Here is a 23,799-nt window from a genome sequence, read left to right as displayed (position 1 = left end):
AAGGACCACAAAGTACCAGAGACATCACTACAAGCATGAAACCTACAGACATCACAATGACTCTAAACCCATATCTTTCTATAATAACACTGAACGCAAATGGACTAAATGCTCCAACCAAAAGGCATACGGTATCAAAATGGATAAAAAACAAGACCCATACATTCACTGTCTACAAGAGACTCATTTTAGACCTGAGAACACCTTCAGATTGAAAGTGAGGGGATGGAGAACTATCTATCATGCTACTGGAACTCACAGGAAAGCTGGAGTAGCCCTACTCATATCAGACAAACTAGAATTTAAATTAAAGGTTGTAGGGGCGCCTGGATGGCTCATTCAGTTGAGTGTCCGACTGCAGCTCAGGGCATGATCTCACACTCCGTGAGTTTGAGCCCCATGTCGGGCCCTGTGCTGACAGCTCAGAGCCTGGAGCCTGCTTCGGATTCTGTGTCTCCCTCTCTCTCTGACCCTCCCCTGTTCATGTTCTGTCTCTCTCTGTTTCAAAAATAAATAGACATTAAAAAAATTTTTTAAATAAATAAATAAATTAATTAATTAATAAAAGGTTGTAACAAGAGATGAAGAAGGGCATTATATAATAATTACAGGGTCTATCCATCAGGAAGAGCTAACAATTATAAATGTCTATGCACGAAATACTGGAGCCCCCAAATATATAAAACAATTAATCACAAACATAAGCAACATTATTGATAAGAATGTGGTAATTGCAGGGGACTTTAACACCCCACTTACAGAAATGGATAGATCATCTAGACACACGGCCAATAAAGAAACAGGGGCCTGAATGATACATTGGATCAGATGGACTTGACAGATATATTTAGAACTCTGCATCCCAAAGCAACAGAATATACTTTCTTCTCGAGTGCACATGGAACTTTCTCCAAGATAGATCACATACTGGGTCACAAAGCAGCCCTTTATATAAGTATAAAAGAATTGAGATCATACTATGCATACTTTCAGACCACAATGCTATGAAGCTTGAAATCAACCACAGGAAAAAGTCTGGAAAACCTCCAAAAGCATGGAGGTTAAAGAACACCCTACTAAAGAATGAATGGGTCAACCAGGCAATTAGAGAAGAAATTAAGAAATATATGGAAACAGATGAAAATGAAAATACAACAATCCAAACTCTTTAGGATGCAGCGAAGGCAGTCCTAAGAGGAAAATACATTGCAATCCAGGCCTATCTCAAGAAACAAGAAAAATCCCAAATACAAAATCTAACAGCACACCTAAAGGAAATAGAAGCAGAACAGCAAAGGCAGCCTAAACCCAGCAGAAGAAGAGAAATAATAAAGATCAGAGCAGAAATAAACAATATAGAATCTAAAAAAACTGTAGAGCAGATCAATGAAACCAAGAGTTGGTTTTTTGAAAAAATAAACAAAATTGGTAAACCTCTAGCCAGGCTTTCTCAAAAAGAAAAGGGAGATGACCCAAATAGATAAAATCATGAATGAAAATGGAATTATTACAACCAATCCCTCAGAAATACAAGCAATTATCAGGGAGTACTATGAAAAATTATATGCCAACAAACTGGACAACCTGGAAGAAATGGACAAACTCCTAAGCACCCACACACTTCCAAAACTGAAACAGGAGGAAATAAAAAACTTGAACAGACCCATAACCAGCAAAGAAATTGAATCAGTTATCAAAAATCTCCCAACAAATAAGAGTCCAGGACCAGATGGCTCCCCAGGGGAATTCTACCAGGCATTTAAAGCAGAGATAATACCTATCCTTCTCAAGCTGTTCCAAAAAATAGAAAGGGAAGGAAAACTTCCAGACTCATTCTATGAAGCCAGCATTACTTTGATTCCTAAACCAGACAGAGACCCAGCAAAAAAAGAGAACTACAGGCTATATCCCTGATGAATATGGATGCAAAAATTCTCACTAAGATACTAGCAAATTGAATTCAACAGCATATAAAAAGAATTATTCACTATGATCAAGTGGGATTCATTCCTGGGCTGCAGGGTTGGTTCAACATTTGCAAATCAATCAATGTGATACATGACGTTAATAAAAGAAAAGAACAGAACCATATGATCCTGTCAATCGATGCAGAAAAAGCATTTGACAAAATTCAGCATCCTTTCTTAATAAAAACCCTCGAGAAAGTCAAGATAGAAGGAACATACTTAAACATCATAAAAGCCATTTATGAAAAGCCCACAGCTAACATCATCCTCAATGGGGAAAAACTGAGAGCTTTTTCCCTGAGATCAGGAACACGACAGGGATGTCCACTCTCACCGCTGTTGTTTAACATAGTGTTGGAAGTTCTAGCATCAGTAATCAGACAACAAAAGGAAATCAAAGGCATCAAAATTGGCAAAGATGAAGTCAAGCTATCACTTTTTGCAGAAGACATGATATTATACATGGAAAACCCGATAGACTCCACCAAAAGTCTGCTAGAACTGATACATGAATCCAGCAGAGTCACAGGATACAAAATCAATGTACAGAAATCAGTTGCATTCTTATACACTAATAATGAAGCAACAGAAAGACAAATAAAGAAACTGATCTTATTCACAATTGCACCAAGAAGCATAAAATACCTAGGATTAAACCTAACCAAAGATGTAAAAGATCTGTATGCTGAAAACTATAGAAAGCTTATGAAGGAAATTGAAGAAGTTATAAAGAAATGGAAAAACATTACGTGCTCATGGATTGGAAGAATAAATATTGTTAAAATGTCAATACTACCCAAAGCTATCTACACATTCAATGCAATCCCAGTCAAAATTGCACCAGCATTCTTCTTGAAGCTAGAACAAACAATCCTAAAATTTGTATGGAACCACAAAAGGCCCCGAATAGCCAAAGTAATTTTGAAGAAGAAGACCAAAGCAGGAGGCATCACAATCCCAGACTTTAGCCTCTACCACAGAGGCTCTGGAATACATATCCTACTGGAACTTTAATGAAGGTGGTTATTGTGCCTTTCTGAATATTAGCCACCTTTCTGGGACACTGTCAGGGAGTAGGGCTTGGCCTCTGGTCTTTCATGAAGCACATATACCCAACCCCAGTCCTTCGCTCCCAATTCTACCTCCTCCTCAACTTCCTGGATGAAGGCAAAGGAAAAAAATGGACGCTAAGTGATTGTCTAGAACAAATATCCTGCCACATATATAAAGGAGATCATCTAAAAACAATCTAAATATTTTATCAGAAGAGAATTAATGGATAGTTTATATAAGATCCATGTAGCCCATCCAATGCTAAGGTTGAAAAGAATGAGGCAAACCTGTATGTTCTGATACAGGAAAATGTCCAAGATAGGTCATTAAATACTCAGTGTAATTTGAGAAATCCTATGTATAGCATGTTCCTGTCTTTATGACAAAAGTTAAAAATATATATGTGTATGTATATGCATATCATATTTAAATTAGCTTATAAATGCACAAAATGTTGGAAAACATCACAAGACACTCCTAACTGATTATTCCTGGGTAGTGGGGTTGGAGGAGAAATGGGAAGAGGTGACTTTATCCTACTTAATGAACTATTGACACAGTTTATAACATGCATGTATCCTTTTCATAATTATATAATCCTATTTCTTAAAAAGGTAGAAATCTGATGATGCAACTCTTTTCCATAATACAATAAGCTTAAATATTATGAAGTAATCAGCTTAATTTTCTTGTTAATCGTATGAGAGCATTAAGAAGGACACTTGTTTAGAAAATTTAAAAATATAAAGCAGTATTCTCTTTCAAGGTTCATAAATAAAATATTCTGTGCTGAAAATCTGCATATATCCTTTTCTCTATTTTAATAATTATATTTTAAATAATTTTACTGATCTTAAATACATTGTGCTGTGTATTAGGATTGGAAATGTAAAGCACCTGATTTTACTGAGATTAAAATAAATGTCTTTGTCATATGAGGACTTTAAGATACAAAACAGATGAACATAAGGGAAAGGAAGCAAAAATAATATAAAGACAGGGAGGGGGACAAAAACATAAGAGACTCTTAAATATGGAGAAGAAACAGAGGGTTACTGGAGGGGTTGTGGGAGGGGGATGGGCTAAATGGGTAAGGGGAACTGAGGAATCTACTCCTGATATCATTGTTGCGCTATATGCTAACTTTAAAAAAATAAATTAAATAAATATAAAAAAATAAAAACTAAATGTCTTTATATTATTCTAAATTGTAATACCTAATCCTCAGAGACCCATCTCCCAAATATTCTTCCTTTTCCCCCAATTGTCCTTTCCTTTGTATTTCACCATTTGTTAATTTAGTCTATATTTTCAATAAAGCCTTCCAAGAACAGAATTTTGAATAATGAAAAGAGCATTTGCAGGAATGAAAGGCATAAAGGCATTAAATTGAATGGTGAGCATGAAAAACTACTATAGAAACATAAATCTAAGGAATAGAAAGAAAGGAGGATAGCTGGCTCATGAAGATGTTTGTTCTGCAAGTAAAAGGATCTAACTGACTTTTTTTTCTAGAGAGAAAGAGAGAGAGAGAGAGAGAGAGAGCGCACGCAAGCAGGGGAGGGGCCCAGAGAGAGGGAGAGAGAGAATCCCAGGCAGGCTCTGTGCTGTGTGCTGTGAGCATGGAGATGATGACCTGAGCTCACATCAAGAATCAGACGCTTAACCCATTGAGCCACCCAGGAGCGCCTCGACTAACATTTTTAAATGAGATGCTCTGATATCCATTTTTAAAAGATCCTGCTGTTGAGCACCTGGGTGGCTTAGTTGGTTAGGCGACCAACTTTGGCTCAGGTCATGGTCTCACAGTTCATGAGTTCAAGCCCCAGGTCAGACTCTGTGCTGACAGCTCAGAGCCTGGAGCCTACTTCAGATTCTGTGTCTCCCCTCTCTCTACCCCTCCCATGCTCACACTCTGTGTCTCTCTGTCTCTCAATAATAAATAAACATTAAAAAAAATTTAATAAATAAAAGATCCTGCTGTATCTTATTCTGGAGAGTGCATTTTAAGGTGATGAGCCTGTAAGATGAGAGATCAGTTAAGTAATCCTCAGGCAAATAATGACGAAAACTTGAACTAAGCCAGTTGCTATCTGGGTGATAAAAAAAGAAGGGATGTTGAGAGATGTTTGTTATTTATGGTTTTGCAAAAAACACAGGGCATAAGTTTTATAAGCTTATACAAATATGTCTACACAGTAGTTTATACTACTTGAGAATTCCTGAAAGTAGGGAATTAGGTTTAAAAAATCTAGGGGCAGGATTACATGACAGTAGGTATGTAAATGAAAGTGTTTGTGTTACTTGACAAAAGGTTTCTAAACCAAGTTCTAGCGTTCTACTCTAAGAAAGCATCCGACTAAATTTGCTGCCTGTCGCTGGATAGATTTCTTGAGCTTTGATTCTAGCTGTCTCTTAGACAATTTCTCTTGGTTTTCCACCAGCACCGTAACCACATCCTAATGCAGTCTAAACTCATTATTAAACTTTAAACTCTTCCAGCCTGGTTCCCCTGACCCCACCATTTCCCTAGTCACCCAGCTTTACAACTTTATTTTCACCTTTGCCTTCATTTCCAATCAACTGCCAACCTATTCTCAGTGTCTCTGATCTTTGTCCTAGCCTTCCCTCTCTCTTTCAAGTTCAGGATTTTTTTTTTTTTTCACCTGAGTTCTCGAAATAATGTGCCTCCTTCCTATGTTGCAGTGTAACTCTGCCTAACCCATATCACGCATTGCATCTAGAATCAGTGTTCTGAAACCATGTGTGTGCTCTTGACCTTCCCCTGCTTATAATCTGTCGGGGCGAGTGAATATTTCATTTAATGAGATTGCTTTGGAAAACTTTGTTATTATCTACTAAAGTTGAATATACAAATTCTCTATTTCATCCACTTCACAACTAGATTTATATTTAACAAAAATATATATCTATAGATGCATCAAAAGACAGGCACTAGAATGTTTATAACAACTTTATTCATAATAGCCACAAGCTAGAACCAATCCAGTCTAGACTAGATAAATGAATTGTGGATGTCAATGCAATTCAATAGTATACAACAATGAAAAAAGTCATTCTTATATCAAATTCTAAAACAGGCAAAATTAATAACTGGCGTCAGAAATCAGAATAGTAATTTTATTTTAGGGAGGAGGAAGAAAGTGGTTACTAGGAAAGGGGACAGGAGAGAAACTTTGGGGTACTGGAAATTTTCTATCACTTTACCTGTATGTAAGTTACATGGTGTTTTCACTTTGTGAAAATAAAAAACAAAACACATATATTCACATTCACATCCTTCAGTGACTCTTCACTGTTTACCAAATTATCTCCAAACATTTAAACCTGCAAAGCAGGACTGTAGTTAATGATGTGCTCCAATCTGCCTTTCCAATCAATGTAGACACAATTGTTTTCCATGTTCCCTAGCACCTATCCTTCATTCCAGCTATATAGTAGCTGTGGGACCCCTACACCACACCTCCCATCTACACAGAACTTGGAAGCAAATTACTTCATTAAAACATACCAGAATTGAAATTAGGAAGTTTCTGCAGCAACTTTATTTCCCAGAAAAGCTGTAGTGGTATTGGGCCAGATTCTCTGCTACGTTCTTTTTGTCCTCCAGTTTTCTGACATACCAGGGAACTACAGATTGTTAGGCCTCTACTACTGGTGAGGTAAGGTCCTAATAGGTTTGGGCTTGGCCAGGAAACCCATTGGTACTTGAATAAGAGATTCCTCAGGAAAGAGTGAAACGAGACTGCATGCTGCCAGGGCTAGGAGCCTGACTTGGCTGTGGAATGCTCCTGAGGTTGGTGGACAACAATCAAAACCACAATGATCAAAGTATTTTGCCAAAATCTGGGTCAACATTGATAGCTGTGAGAATCAGATATGGCTGCCAAAATTTCTAGTGAGCAATGGTATCACCGTAGGTGGTAATTTTTGTGTCCATCTCTGTGGAACAAAGCATTAATCAGTCACTGGAAGACACCAAGAATATCCAGGCCCTAGGGAGAAATAAATACAGGAAAAAGAAATGGGTTCAGGTTTTGGCCAACTGAGCTGAGCTTCAGGGCAGGGCTTCCATCTGACTGTACAAACTGGAAGAGTCTGGAGCAGAGTCCTAGTTAAACAGATGAGGTAACTGTGATGGAGACTATGGGGACAGGGCATGTGTGCAGTCTACTGTCGTGCATCTCACACCTTAGCACGCAGAACAAGGACTGGGAGAGTTGTTAGAACACAGGTTCCTGGATTCTACCCCAGGGGGTTCTGATTCAAGGTCTCAGGACCTTTTTTAAAGCTTAATTATTTTTGAGAGAGAGGGGGGTTGGAGGGGCAGAGAGAGATGGAGACACAGAATCTGAAGCAGGCTCCAGGCTGAGCTGTCAGCACAGAGCCAGATGTGGGGCTCAAATCCATGGACTGCGAGATCACGACCTGAACCGAAGTCGGCCACTTAACCAACTGAGCTACCAGGTGCCCCTAAAATACGGTTTTAGAAGAACTATCAGGGTTGTGTGGAACAAAACGAATTCTAGCTCCCATTATTGGGGACAGGATATTTAATATGCTACCAACCATGCTCACACTGAGTTCAGGGACTTGTGTGAGCTGAATGTACGGTGAAGAGATCAGTTCTTACTGTGCAAGGTAGCAAACGCCAGTGAAAAGGACAACTTACTAGTTTCCCTAATTTTTACAACCATATGGAAGCCCTCTTCTTACTGTCTTGACATGTTCCCTAGAGCTTGCATATAAGGTTTTCCTTAATAGCAGCTTGCTGGCATTTTTAGGAAGTTTCCTGGAGAATTTGCCTAGGCTGGTGGTTTATAACCCAGGACCGTTTTGCACATCGGGGACATTTGGCAATGTCTGAAGAAGATATTTTTGTTGTTCACAGCTGGGTGAGAGAGGTACAAGTGGCATCTAGCGGAGAAAGCCCAGGGTTGCCGCTAAACCCCCTACAATACACAGGACAGGTCCCATAACAATGACCTGGCCCGGAATGTCGCTAGTGCCAAGATTGAGAACTATATCTAGGGATGTATCCACTGGATTTTGAATTTCCACTTGGGTCTTGTGTCAGGCTACACAGCGCCTTATAAACAGCACTATGTAAATTAATATTATCAGTGTTGGGGATGCTTATAACAACAACAAAAACACATTTATTCTACAAATAAAACCAAAAAACATTTAAACAAAATAAAAGAGACAACTAATAACGGTGGTGAGGGAGGAAGAAAATGCTACAGAAGGATCAAGTTAAGGGGAATTCCTTTAGTGGAATTCTAAACAGGAGCTTTAGGGAAAAGGCAAGAGGGTAAGCGCTGTGCCTCATTCAGCTTTGCAGACCCTGAACTGCAGCATCTTTGACAAATACTGGACTCGACACATATTGACATGAAATGAATGAAAGATGTTAATCCATCCTCTTTTAAGGATTTTTATGCATGAAGATTCTATAGTAGTTTTCTTTCTCTTCTAGACTAATGGTGGTCAATGCCATAAGTTCTATTATTAATTGGAACACTCTGAACATAGTTTAAGTCCATAGAGAACGAGATATAGCTCATTATTGCATTCAGTAAACATATTTTGTTTATATTTATTCTGGTTCTTCCCCTGTCAGAGATAAAAAAACAATTGGTCAGTCTAATTATTTTTAACCAAAGAACATTTACACATTCTTTAGTGTTTAATCAAACTAAACAATCTCTTTCCTTTTAACTTTTGTTCTCCATCTTAAATTGAATAATTGTGTTTGTTGGGGACTTCTCTAACCTTTGAAAAATCATTTTTAAATTCAAAGACTCTAATGAGAAACAGGACTTTTAAACTCATATTCAGTGACTATTTTTTCCATTTCTTCTGGGCCTGGTTTTATGCCAGACACTTTCATTTTTTTTTTTTTTTTATTTCTTATTGAGATAGGTAAGTTTAGTGATGTTTTACACATGAAACAACTAACTTAGTTTCAGGAAATATAACCAGTTCATACAGATTACAAATGCCAGAAATAAGATTCAAATTCAGATTTTCTGATTCCAGTGCTAGGAGTCACATGATCAACAATACTATTAGAGCATTTAAATTCCAGCTTTTGCACATCAGAGTAATAGCGGTAATTCTATACCATTATTTGATTATTAATAATAGAACAACATCGATGACTCAACGGAGGACCAGAAAATAGATTTCAAAGCCTAAAAACAGAAGTTGCCCAACCACCATATTGAATGGTGCCACATCTAATGCTTTCAAGGTCCTAGCATTATTCACAAAATTAATAGCTTAATTACTGTATCTTCATTTTCAAACAGATAATATTGTCTTAATTATCTATGGATATGTAACAAATTACATCAAACCTTAGTTAGAACAACGTTTACTATCTCATAGCTGCTGAGATGGCTCTGGCTTAAAGTCTTTCATAAGGTCACAAGGTATAAGCTGGGGCTGCAGGCCTCACGTGAAAGATGGGCTGTGAGATTTGCTTTCAAACTTATCCATGTGGTTGTTGATAGAATTCAGATCCTCATGGTTTGTTTAGTGGAAGGCTCCCCTTCCTTGTTGGCAAGAGACATCCATTCCTTGCCACTTGGGCCAACTCTCCATAGGAAAACTTATAACATGGCAGCTGGTTTCTAGCAAAGCAAGTGAGGGACCTACAGCAGGTAAGGAAGACAGAAGTCACAGTCTTTTGGTATAACCTAAGTATAAAATTCACATCTTATCACGATATTATATTCATTAGAAGTTAGTCACTAGGTCCAATGTACACTGAAGAGAAGCAGATTGCCTCAGGGGTGTGAATATCATGAGTTGAAGGTTATTAGGGGCCATTTTTCTGATTGCCTACCATAAGTATTAACCAATTTTTGAGTATGTGAAAGGACAGTTTTTCTATATTTCTTAAATAATTTATCCACTTGTTGAACATTATTCGTAAGATAAAAATCATTCTTGTATCACAAGGCTTTCAAAGCCATCAGACAATTGGCCACTCTGATACAATGGATGGGGTGCTGACTCCAGACTTGAGGAGGTAGAGGGCAAGGGACTTTCTTTACTCCTAGTTCTATCTAAAGTGAGTCTTGGAGGAAAGATATGTATTAGCCAATGAGGAAGGGAATGAGGAAAGTGATAGAGGGAGATTTTCCAAATAGAAGGAGAACCATGCGCATACGAAGTTCTGGAGATGAGAAAGAACATAGCTTGCTCAGGGCAATACTTTCTTAATCAATTATGTCAAACATTTATACCCATAATCTTAGAGTTTGTGGTTGTTCTTAATGAAGTACTGTTAAACTGCTCAGAAGAACTGTTAAATAGCAAATTTGTGATTATTTCTATTTTATCAAAGTAGTTTTCTAATTTGATCCTGTATGATGTATTGGATCTAAGAACTCTAAATTTTTCCTGTCCACATGCACCAACCATATTGCCCTCATCCTGGCAATTTTGCTTCTGCCTGAGGTAATATCCTAAGGCTGAGTCTGCAGAATACCAGATGCAAAACAGAGTTAACAATTATAAATAAATTTGATCAATCTGATTAATCCACCATAATAATTAAACTGCAAGGGGAGCCTGGGTGTCTCCGTTGGTTAAGCATCTGACTTCGGCTCAGGTCATGATCTCATGGTTTGTGAGTTTGAGCCCCGCGTCGGGCTCTGTGCTGACAGTGTGAGCCTACTTTGTATTCTGTGTCTCCCTCTCTCTGTATCCCTCCCCCACTAGTGCTCTGTCTGTCTCTCTCTCTCTCTCTCTCTCTGTCTCAAAATGAATAAATAAACTTTAAAAAATCAGAAAAAAGGAATTAAACTGCAAATTAAAATATCTTGTTTTACTGTGACACACAGACACACAACAGAGTAATGGTGAAGAGATTAGATTCTTTTGACCCCCTTGCTTCATTTAGGCATTGGGTCTACTGGTAAATGGTTAATAGTAACATCCTTCATGTAATTAATATCAAGTACTCTGATAAGCAGGATAAAAACTTCTTCAGTTAGTATTTTAAGAGGATGCCTAGTATATAATCTCCATGTGCATACAGTAAACTGATGTATTGTTTTTCAGGAAGGATGTTAGAATAAATGACTACATACAACCTTAGGATAGGGATCTGATTGTTATGAAGAAGACATACACATTAAATTGAATTTTTTTTACTTTAGTTTTTATAATTTTGATTATGTAGAATTTTGAACATTTGAACCCTTAACCCATGACCAGTCTTGCCCCACCTACACCTCTAATAACCTCCTCCCAAATTATTTTTGAAGTTTATTCCAGACATCCTATCATTTTGTCTAAGAATATTTCAGCATATACCTCTAACAGAGAAGTAGATGCTGATTCTAAACAAAACCATAATAATACTTTCCTTCTTGAAAAACTCAGTAATTTCTTAGTATTATTAAATAATTAGTCTTTATTCTTAATTTTACTTTCTTTTTATATTGAGAGAGATAGATGGATAGATGATTTTGGCCTGCAGGAGATATTTGGAAAAGTCTGGAGACATTTTTGGTTATAATGGAGGGGGTGGGGATATAGTACTGGCATCTAGTGTGTAGAAGCCAGCCAGGTATGCTGCTAAATACACAGAACAGGGGCGCCTGGGTGGCTCAGTCGGTTAAGCGTCCGGCTTCGGCTCAGGTCATGATCTCGCGGTCTGTGGGTTCGAGCCCCGCGTCAGGCTCTGTGCTGACAGCTCAGAGCCTGGAGCCTGTTTCAGATTCTATGTCTCCCTCTTCCTCTGACCCTCCCCTGTTCATGCTCTCTCTCTCTCTCTCTCTCTCTCTGTCTCAAAAATAAATATTAAAAAAAAAAAAAGTTTAAATACACAGAACAGCCCTCCATAATAAAGAATTATCTATTTCAAAGTGTCAATAGTGCCATTTGGAGAAACATAGATGGATAGATGGATAGATAGCTGAATAGATACATAGGTAGGTGGGCAGGTAGGTAGGTAGATAGATAGGAATAGCAGCTATAACAGACCCAAGTTTATAAAGGGGAGAGATACAAAATATCTATGCTATCAGGTCATGTCAGTAACTGCACAGAAGGCAAAAATAGATCTAAAATTGAAAAGATGATTCAGAGTGTGTAATTATTACAATCAAAATATCCCATAAACCAGAGGAAATTTCGTGACTTTTTTTAAAAGAATGGAGAATGGTAAGTAATATTAATGGAACATCTGTTGCAGGTGTGGATAAAGAAGGTCAGGAAAGTATGTTTCTTATGTGTGCAGCAGAGTCAAAGGCAGCAATGAACAAAATGCTTAGTAAATACAGATAGAACATGTGTTGGGCAGCTAATGAAAAACCTAGAAAAAATTATTTTGAATTTGCTAAACAATGATCTGTCCGGAATGGCTTTTTTTATGCTAAATGCTATGAATTTTCACAATTGTGACATATTTTTAAGATGAAAATTGATAGTATTTCTTTACTGCAGAAAGAGCTATGCTCATTATTCTCCACACAGAACCCCTGGCAATAATTTACCTAGTGGAGCAGCAGTTCATGCAGATCAAAGCTGCATTATTTAAGTGTGTCCAGGGGGCAGATTTTAGCTCCATATGCCTTATACTTTAAAGGAAAAAAAATATATCGGTTTGCTTCTTGAGAAACAAAATATGTTTAATAGGTGCTTACTGCAAGTCTAGCAAAACTCACCCGAACTCCTTCCTATTATCTGGGAAGAACCCGCTCCCTACCCTAAATACTCTAAAATCTGGGGGGAGTGCGGAACAATTGTGGGAATGTAAATCTCTTCAAATGAACAGCAGTGTATTTTCATTTAAATTAAACCCGAATGTGAACTAGATTCAGGAAAGGAAATGGCAGAGAGGGAGATAGTCTGGAGTTGCTATAGAATGTGCCTGGCTGCTTTAGCTCCCAGACAACTGATGAAGCGCAACTCTGAAATTTCAGGCCATTTGTATACCAAGCTCCTCCTTTTCTGTAGTCTTCTCTTCTATTGGTAAAATTCTTTTGCAGGGTCATGTAGGGATCCCACCCCTTCTCTGTGTTTTCACTCTGAAGCTCTATACAACTTTACACCTGAATGAACGCCAAACCTCACTGGATATATAAAGGGAATCTTGAAGAGGAATTTCACAGTTACAGTGCAGAAGCAGAGGGAAAGGAATTAACCAGCTCTCCAGCCAAGCAAATCCTCTCCTCACCATGCTTCCTCCTGCCATTCATTTCTATCTCATTCCCTTTGCATGCATCCTAATGAAAAGCTGTTTGGCTTTTAAAAATGATGCCACAGAAATCCTTTATTCACATGTGGTTAAACCTGTTCCAGCACACCCCAGCAGCAACAGCACGATGAATCAAGCCAGAAATGGAGGCAGGCATTTCAGTAACACTGGACTGGATCGGAACAGTAAGTGTGTTTTACTTGCATGGATTTTGTTTTTTTTCTCTTTTGGTAGCATTAGCTCACATTCCTATAGAATCGTTTCATTGCTAACTAACCTGAACCATGTATATTTTGCTAAACAATCTGGGAGTAATCTACTGCATGTGTAGATTGGCATTCTTCCCTACAAAGTTAATGTAACTAAAACAGTGATTTGATAATGCAGGCGAGGACTTAAGTTCTATCAAACATCCAAAAAAGAAAATGTTTCTAGGAATTAAACTGTTGCTTTTTTAAAAATCATGCAAAACAAGAATTTTTAAAAAAGTGTTCTTCTACGTAGTGTACATTCGGGTTGTTTTCTGTGTATTTCAGGACATGTACAATTGTGGTAAAGTGCATAAACGTGACTAACCAAAGTATGTATAGGAAATCATAAGCTTTCCGGGAAAAAAAAAATGGCTCACAAGGATTTCTAAAATATGTCTAGTGAAATGGTTGAAAGTTTTGATGATGACCAATGTAAAAGAGAGATGTAACTAAAAATATTGGAGAATCCTATTTTTCCAACATAATTACTTATTAACCAGATCCAAATTGGGCTAATTGTATACTTCTGTGAAAGAGTGGGGAAACTTTTATAACTTAAGAGATTTAAAATAATAGCAGTACAATAATATTTTGTACAGGGAGTATTTGTTTTCTTTTCTGTTTGCTGAATTGACACACTAATCAAACATTACTTAGAGGGATTCAAATTTCTTCTCCTAACTTTTGCTTCACTCCTTTCAGGAAAAGTTCACATGCTAGCAAACAGGTTTTCATAGAGACACAGAAAAACAGTGCACAGGAAATCTTACACAAATCTTTTGCTCCACCTCAATTCCATTCAACTGCTAGAAGTAATTTTGACCTTTGAGAAGTCCAAGCAAATAGGGCTATTAATGTCTTTCTAAGAAAACCAAGGTGTTTTCACTTTCTTGAGGATAGTTGCTCTTATGTACAAAGGCAGTATCTGATTATTATTAGATTACTGAGCAATGTGGTGGGTATTCATGGTCAATGAACTGTCACTGCAAAAATGCCAAATCGGTATATACTTGGGGAACAAAAAGCTAGGCAAGTCAAATTCATCTCCGGCTCTTTCCAGGTGCATTCCTAAGGCAGATGCAGGAAGGGAAGCTGGAATCAGAATGAGACAGGCAGAGCACACTGACCAGTCAGCTAGTTTACCCTTTCACTTTAATCCCATGCTCTATACGGATGTATGTGTGTCTACATAAATTGTTTTACAGCTACTGCATCCCTTTAGGCTATGTCTCCCACCTCAGAGCTACTGAGGCCGAGAGACAAAGTCCAACTCCTCATTCAGGATCTACTTCAAATTAGCCTTCAGGATTCCACTTCAAGGCAAGACTACTTCACCGGTCCTTAGCATTTTTATCTTTTAAATTTCAGCAGTCTATCCTTATAAACATTTTTTTTTTTTTTCTGGTTAACAAACTTTGATTTCTTTTCAAGATTGTTACAGGCAATTTTCCTCAAGTTTGGGTAACAAAGCAATGGAAAGGAACACTCAAACATTTCAAGATTAATTTTTGCTTTAATTGCATAAGGCATGTAACAAGAAACAGCTGATTAGAGAACATACTTAACAGATTCAAATAACTAAACAAAAAGTTTGCCATGACCAGCCTTCAGGAAACGAACACCATGGTTCCTTTTGCAGTTGTAAATCAGACATGTTAGGCATTTTTCTGCCATAAAATTCATGGAAATGTAGCCAAGTTGTTATGGCAACCATACGTTCCTGATTTAGGGGCTTTTATATTCTTCAAATTTTGAGTTGTAGTGACATTTTGCCTTTCAAACATTTTAATATTTGTTTTTAAAAGATAGCTTGGGAATTTAGGTTTAAAACGTAGTTATTAAGGTTGATATGCAAAATGTCAGACTTTGTACACACATGTATGTATGATTCTCTGCAGCTGAATTTTATAATTGAAACAAAATAGAGAGAGAGCATACACATTGTACACAATATTTAAATACTTTTCACATTTTCCCAGGAGATTTTTTTAAAAACCTAATTAAAAGCACTTGCAGATATTAACTGATATGACCTGTGAGAAAAAGAACATTATAGTCTCTTAGCTCACTGAAGAAGGAATATTTACACAAGTGTAAGAACTGTTTAACCCTTACTGGGGAATAAGACTAAAAAACAATGGGATTTTCAAACACTTCAGTAAGCAATTAGTTAATGTTACCCATGAAAACAAAAATCAGGCCGAGTTCATTTTATTTCAAAAATGTACAGCCATTTGAACTGATCATTTTCACGGAAGTTATCTCTACACCCATCCAGGCAGATTTTTGCATTGTGAAAATGAAATAGATGTTCCCTTTCTATTTAACAACTTGCTATCATTTGGATACAGTTTTTGCCATTGCAGATGCCTTTGTTGTTGTTGTTTTTGAAGCGTTCATTTGCTTCTTCTCTTTCATGCACGCTCTTCCGTTTCCTGTAGGTAGAGTTCAAGTGGGTTGCCGGGAGCTGCGTTCCACCAAATACATCTCCGATGGCCAGTGCACCAGCATCAGCCCCCTGAAAGAGCTGGTGTGTGCTGGTGAGTGCTTGCCCCTGCCGGTGCTGCCCAACTGGATAGGGGGAGGCTATGGAACCAAGTACTGGAGCAGGAGGAGCTCCCAGGAATGGAGGTGTGTCAATGACAAAACACGCACCCAGAGAATCCAGCTTCAGTGCCAAGATGGCAGCACGCGCACCTACAAAATCACAGTGGTCACCGCCTGCAAGTGCAAGAGGTACACTCGGCAGCACAATGAGTCCAGTCATAACTTTGAGAGCATGTCGCCTGCCAAGCCAGCCCAGCATCACAGAGAGCGGAAAAGAGCCAGCAAATCCAGCAAGCACAGCCTGAGTTAGAACTCAGACTCTCGACACCAGACTGGCTAGTAACCATCTGCTTTACAGATCTTATTGCTTGGAAGACTCAAGCCTGCCATTGCTATTTTCTTACTTGAAAATAGATGCTTTGTGCTTTGATCAAACCCACCAAGCTGTCCTAAGTATCAGGACCTTCTCTGGGAATAGATTTTCTTTTTCAAGTTTTTCAAGATGTATGCATATCCTTGAGTGCAATTTGCATTTAAATTCCATTCAACCTGTAGTTTTAATTCCCCATGGTTCTCGAAAGACTGGTGATACTATATACATCACTGAATCATTACTTTTTAAAGCAGAAAAGGGCTTCTTGGTTATCCTCCACTCTCCAGCCCATCCCCCACCCCACACCATCCCCAGCAAAACCCTTTCATAATTAAAGAGTTAAAAAAAAATTGTTGCCATGAATCTTCACAGTAACATTTCAGAAAGGTGCTTTTTTTTTTTTTTTTGGTAATTTTCATGGGAAGTTTAGCAGCCATGAGTGATCTCCTTTGAAAGAGTGAAAGATATTGTGACATTTCACTTCAAAAATAAGCCCTGTAGCTTTTTACAGTCTCATAGTATGAAATTATACCCTGCATGCTGACCCTTGCTTACAATGGAATGCCAGAAATGCATGGCAGCAGCTAATAAGTAAAACTGATGAACTATTTATTTGTCAATGTTATTATTTAATGAGCTTTCACATGTGATTTTTTTTCAAACTGTTAATTTTTTATGTTTTGAAGCTTTTCCATGTACCTAAATATTTTCCTGTATGATTTGTGGTTGATCTAGAAATATGAGAATACGTGTAGATATGTAAAATAAATATTTTAGTCTCCTTTTTACATATATGTTTTATCATGAACTTTATCAATAGTATGGATCCTTTTAAATCAATAAGATGCTTTGTAAAACTGAAATATATAATACCTTTTTGTTTAATCTGTGCAATCCGAAGGTGAATTAACCTTCAATTCCATCAGTTTCTTTTAACGAAAATAAACACTGCTAAAAGTTGTTGTCCTTGCCTTTAACATGTATGAAAAAGGTGCACGTGTACCAAAATTAGAATTTATGTATCAGAATAATTGATTTCTTTGATAAGGCACATTCAAGTTTTGAAAAAAAAAGTTCTTCAGTAACAGAGGAGAGAAAGAAAGACAATCTTTTCAGTAAAGGGATGATTTAAAAAGTTGGGTGACAATCCAGTTGTAGTGAGTTGTAATGAGAATATCATATGTATATACACCTGGGATGCCAAGTCTGCTGCCCATTATAATCACCTGGAGGAGATAATTTAAGACCCAATGTCCAGGCTGGCATCCAAATTACATCATACTTTCTGGGGGTAGAACTCAGATATCAGCAGATTTTAAGGTTTTCCAGGTGATTCCAGCATACAGCTAAATTTGAGAAAGGACTTGTGAAAAAACTACTATCATCTGTTAGGGGAATTTTGAATACTATTGCGTGCCCCTCCCCCACCCCCAAACAACAAATAAAACCAAATAAAAACAACAAAGGAAACAAAAACTAATTTTTCAGTATTTTCGAGTCTGACATGTTGAAACATTAAGCAACCTAGCCCCAGTCTTGAACCAGATTGTACGGTTATATAACTCATGTGCCAATTCAATCAAATGATTCAGCCCATCGCTCCGCATGAAAACCAAAGGGGCTTGGTTATGGGCTGATAAGATCTTCTGGGTTTTCCCTTTTGGATTTTGAACACAAAGGGGTCCTTGCTCCTCTTCTGTAGCAGGTTGTGCTTTTGTAATTGCAAATTTAAACGTCACATGCGTATCACACATGACATTATAAATTAAATAAGGACATTTTGTCCCTTTCCTATGAGAGGTAGGAGAGTCTCAACCTATATGAAGACAGAAAACCTCTCTAGATTTTATAATAATGCTATTATACCATCAGATAATGTAACAATTCATAGTCCACTATTGATTTATCTTCCAGTCTTACTAACTAGATATTAAACTATCTCATATTATATCATATTAATACTTGAGACACTTATAATAATTATATCACAGGTTGAATATACCAAAAATGTATTGTTTCATATGTCTATTTCAGTGGTTTAACATTGCTCAATATGGGATATTTCATATAACAGACATTGAAGACACTGTAGCCATTTCTTCTGTCTCAACAAGAAGGCACTTTTAATAGCCTTAGAGTTAATCTTAAAAATTAGTGTGTTCCAAGATCTGAGGCATAAAAAGGACTTGACCTGACAATGGCTTTTCAGAATCAAGAAGATTCTGCTGTTGCCTTGAAAAAAAAAAGTTTATTTACTTTTGAGAGATAGAGAGAGAGAGACAGAGGAGAGCCCGGAGCAGGTTCCCAGCTGTCAGCGCAGAGCCTGACACAGGGCCACAGGGCTTGATCTCACAAACTGTGAGGTCATGACCTGAGCTGAAATCAAGAGTTGGCTGCTTTACCCACTGAGGCACCCAGATGCCCTTGTTGTTTACCTTTTAATAAGAAAATGTTGAAACATAAGTTTGGGTGATAATAAAATGCTAAAATCATCACTGATTTGACTGCTAATGTGAATTAGTAAACAAATGTACTAGGAAAAATGAAATGGAGTAAAAAGATTATAAGACTTCTCTCGTCTCTGCTAAGTCAAGAATTAGATCGATTTCTCATGGTCACATTTAATTTACTGATCTGTTTCTGGCGGTGTTACATTGATGATACATCCATTGTGTGGTATTTGACATCAAATGAGAGGAAAAGGTCAGCAATCAATAAGAAAGGCCTAGGATACAATCAAGCTCCCAGAGAAGAGTGCAAATTAAAAGTCAACAGAAAGAGTAGCTTTACAGTTATTTAAAAAGGCGAAAAAGCACTTGCATCTGAATTGCTGATTTTATTTGAGGTTTTTTTTTTTTCTGATTAAACTATGCGTAATTGTCCTCTCACCTTAGTAGCTATCATTTCAAAATGGTGAATTGTGATAATTTCAGCAGATTCTGACCTCTAGTTCACATTCATGATATCTATCCATGAAGGATTTGTTTGTCAAATTTATTTTTGTTGCTGTGAATAAGGACTTTTTCAAGAGGCTTCGTAGATAGAATATAGATACTAATATTGATATTTATACATACATTAGATATATAGATAGATGTGTATATTAATAACAAAAATGAAAGAAAAGTTAATAGCACATATACAAATAAATAATACAGATAGTGTGCTATACCCTAGTTAAACATGCACATAGAACCTTTAGAAATACCTACTTACAAAAGAATTAACATTTTTCTACAAATTACTTATATTTATTCATTTACATTAATTACAAATAATTGCTAGTTGGCAATATTCTATCAGCCATGTTTATTTTACTGTGTATTTTTTGAAAAGCAATGAAATTTAAGTTGCTTTAAAAAATTTAATTTGAGAGAGAGAGAGAGAGAGTGTGAGCGGGGGAAGGACAGAGAGAGAGGGAGACAGAATCTGAAGCAGGCTCCAGGCTCTGAGCTGTCAGCACAGAGCCCGATGCAGGTGTCGAACCCACAAATGGTGAGATCACGACCTAAGCCAAAGTCGGACTCTTAACTGACTGAGCCATCCAGGTGACCCGCTTTTTTTTTTAATATTAAAAAGAAACTTAATCTATTCCAGCTCAATGTCAAATTAATAAGGTTTTACTAGACGGTCTTGCTGTATCATTCATTCTATCTGCTACTAGAATTATTATTTTTTAATTACATAACCTGATATATCTATTTAGCATGATATTTACTTGAATAGGTATTGAATAGAATGGTTAAACTAGGTAGTTATGGTGGAAAGAATAGCACTCTGTCAAAGCAAAACCAGGAAACTTCCTAACAGCTGAATAAAGTCTTTGAACATTTAAATTTGCCATATGAAATACCCTTTTTTTTGCAATCACTATGAAATTTAGGTATCAAAATCAAATTCATTATAGTTGGATTTAAAACATTATTTGAATTTGATGTAACTCTTGAAACTGTTTTTTAGCACTAAAGTGGCAACTCATTGCATACCTTAAATTCGGCATTTATATGCTTCCTGTAGTCATACAGTTCTAATGGAAAGTGAAATGCATGGAAAATCTTTGATGAAATCCTTGTAGACACTCAGAAGGAATTCAGAGGGAAAATGATTTAGGATCCTCAGTGCTAGAGTGTATTCTCTTGTTAGGATGTTTACTTCCCTTAAGTGTAGACCGGTGACTTCCATCTTGGTCCTGTTGAAACCTATTAAAATACAGCTCTGTGTTGTGTTAAATGAGTCGAGACTTGTGAACTAAGTAGACATTTGGCCACTGTTATTACATTCACAAAGGGAGACCTTCTAGAATAGATACTGCAAAAGGCATTCTCCTTGTCAGTATCATTTTCAATTCCATTGGTTTATCCATTATTCCTGACTCTTTATCTAACGTTGCATTTGGTGCCTTTACCTGCATAGTTTGTAAATTGTCTTGAAGAGCTACAGGATGGCAAGTACCGCAGAAATCCCAATGGAAGGATGTTTTAGCTTCCTGGTTCAAGAATTGTTTAAAATGAATGCCAAACTGACTGCATAATTATCTCCAGTGCAAATTAGACTGAGTGTTCATCCTCCACATTGGCAGACCTGCTTGCTGAAGGATTTGTTTTCTGTCACAAACAAAGAAGAACGAAACAGTTTGGGAGATTTATGAAGAAACTTTAATGTTTTCCTTTGAATTTTAGTAACTACACACTAAGGATTACCTTATATTAGTGATTTCATTTTTTTAGCAATTGGATTAGGCCCTTGAATCTGAGGCAGAGTGTCTAAATTGAATGATATCATCAGTGATATAAATATATTCAACCCGAATTCATTGTTATTAAAACTGATCAAGGGTTTGATAGGCTTAAAGATATTTATTTATTCACTGTTAAAACTATAACTATCACTTTTTTTTTCAGTAGGAATAAATGCCTTTTTTCGGGAATTTGTTATTAAATTCACACAAATTTAAAACTCTTTTACATTGCAATCTTGGTTAATTTTCACACAGTGATCATTTGAGTCCTCTTATTCATTGAGGTGTTGATCTAAATTTGGCACTGAGAGACAGACTAAAACACAGAACCCAGCAGTCTAGTAACCAGAACTTTTTGACAATCCATGCAATCTTTAATTTGCACTCTATGTCTATACCGTTGACCCTTGAACAACATGGGTTGGAAGGTGTCGGTCCAGTAACACATGGATTTGTTATGGTACAGTACTATAAATGTATTTTCTTTTACGATTTTCTTTTTTTTTTGTTGTTTTAATTTTTAATTTTGTAAAAAAATTACATCCAAATTAATTAGCATATAGTGCAACAATAATTTCACAAGTAGATTCCCTAGTGCCCTTTACCCATTTAGCCCATCCCCCACCCACACCCCCTCCCGTAGCCCTCTGTTTGTTCTCCATATTTATGAGTCTCTTCTGTTTTGTTCCCCTCCCTGTTTTTGTATTTTTGTTTCCTTTCCCTTATGTTCATCTGTTTTGTCTCTTAAAGTCCTCATATGAGTGAAGTCTTAGGATACTTGTCTTTCTCTGACTGACTAATTTCACTTAGCATAATACCCTCCAGTTCCATCCACGTAGCTGCAAATGGCAAGATTTCATTCTTTTTGATTGCCAAGTAATACTCCATTGTATATATATATATACCACATCTTCTTATCCATTCATCCATCAATGGACATTTGTGCTCTTTCCATACTTTGGCTATTGTGGATAGTGCTGCTATAAACATTGGGGTGCATGTGTCCCTTTGAAACAGCACACCTGTATCCTATGGATAAAGTGTACCTAGTAATGCAATTGCTGGGTCATAGGGTAGTTCTATTTTTAGTTTTTTGAGGAAACTCCATACTGTTTTCCAGAGTGGCTGCACCAGCTTGCATTCCCACCGACAATGCAAAAGAGATCCTCTTTCTCCAGATCCTTACCAACATTTGTTGTTGCCTGAGTTGTTCATGTTAGCCATTCTGACAGGTGTAAGGTGATATCTCATTGTGGTTTTGATTTGTATTTCCCTGATGATGAGTGAAGTTGAGCATTTTGTCATGTGTCGGTTGGCCATCTGGATGTCTTCTTTGGAGAAATGTCTATTCATGTCTTTTGCCCATTTCTTCACTGGATTCTTTGTTTTTTGGCTGTTAAGTTTGATAAGTTCTTTATAGATTTTGGATACTAACCCTTTATCTGATATGTCATTTGCAAATATCTTCTCCCATTCTGTCAGTTGCCTTTCTCTTACGATTTTCTTAACATTTTTTCTCTAGCTTACTTTATTTTAAAAATATAGCATATAATATATATAACATAAAAATGTGTGTTAACTGTTTTTGTTATTGATAAGGCTTCTGGTCAACAGTAGGCTATCAGTAGTTAAATTTGGGGGGAGTCACAAGTTATACATGAATTTTTGACTGCAAGAGGTTGGTTTCACTAGGGGCTCCTGGGTGGCTCAGTCGTTTGAGCATCAAACTTCAGCTTAGGTCATGATCTGGCGTCCATGGGTTCAAGCCCCACATCAGGTTCTGTGCTGACAGCTCAGAGCCTCAAGCCTGCTTTGGATTCTGTGTCTTTCTCTCTCTCTGCCCCTCCCCCACTCACTCTCTCTGTCTCTCTCTGTCTCTCTCTCTCTCTCTCTCTCTCTCAAAAATAAATAATAAAAAAACATTAAAAAAAAAAAAGAGGTTGATATTCCTAACCTACATGTTGTTCAAGGGTCAGCTTTGACTGACAATCTTTACCAGCTGGAGCTTTCAATATATTTGTTTGCTTTGTTTCCTCTCTTACTTCTCATATGTAGCTTATATGTTATAAAATATTTCAAGTTTTTTTAATTCCTCAAGTTTAAAGTAAAAAAAAAAAATAACCAACTCTTCCTTGCTACGGATTTCTTTGTTGCAATCCAAAGATAAACGTGCCAGATGCATTTAATAATCAAATGAAGTTCCATTTTGCTTGTTCAATACTGTCTTTCCTAAGAATTGGTTAATTTTGACAAGTTTGTATACTGATTAAGAAGTGTTTTACATTTAATCTGTGACTTAGTTTGACCTTAATGTTTATTTTAGAGAGAGAGAGAGTGAGAGAGAGACAGAGTGTGAGTGGGGGAGGGGCCAAGAGAGAGGGAGACACAGAATCTGAAGCAGGCTCTAGGCTCCTAGCTGTCAGCACAGAGCCCGACGCAGGGCCCGAACCCACAAACTGTGAGATCGTGACCTGAGCCGAAGTTGGACGCTTAACCAACTGAGCCACCCAGGTACCCCTTAATTTGACATTCTAAAAAAGTAATAAATAATGAAGTTTTCAATTTAACTTATTTGCAGCTTAAAAAAAAATTTTTTTTTTTACATTTATTTATTTTGAGAGAGACAGAGA

At 37.1% G+C, this 23,799-nt stretch overlaps 1 protein-coding gene across 4 annotated transcripts in view; it reads left to right on the top strand.

The window, feature by feature from the left end:
• SOSTDC1 (sclerostin domain containing 1) overlaps window positions 1–16,832 on the top strand; it is a 65,920-nt gene extending 49,088 nt beyond the window's left edge. For 2 of the 4 annotated variants that reach the window (XM_042919420.1, XM_042919433.1), the window contains exons 3-4: window positions 13,052–13,445; window positions 15,953–16,832. In XM_042919420.1, the coding sequence (XP_042775354.1) occupies window positions 13,241–13,445; window positions 15,953–16,368 (621 nt within the window). In that variant the 5' untranslated portion in view covers window positions 13,052–13,240 and the 3' untranslated portion in view covers window positions 16,369–16,832. The remainder of the gene's footprint in view (window positions 1–13,051; window positions 13,446–15,952) is intronic. The other 2 variants (XM_042919443.1, XM_042919424.1) reach the window with 2 other exon arrangements.
• Window positions 16,833–23,799: the final 6,967 nt, after the last annotated feature.

Source organism: Panthera leo, chromosome A2 (assembly GCF_018350215.1).
Source record: "Panthera leo isolate Ple1 chromosome A2, P.leo_Ple1_pat1.1, whole genome shotgun sequence".
Taxonomy (NCBI): domain Eukaryota; kingdom Metazoa; phylum Chordata; class Mammalia; order Carnivora; family Felidae; genus Panthera; species Panthera leo.
This window is presented reverse-complemented; position numbering and strand designations above follow the sequence as displayed.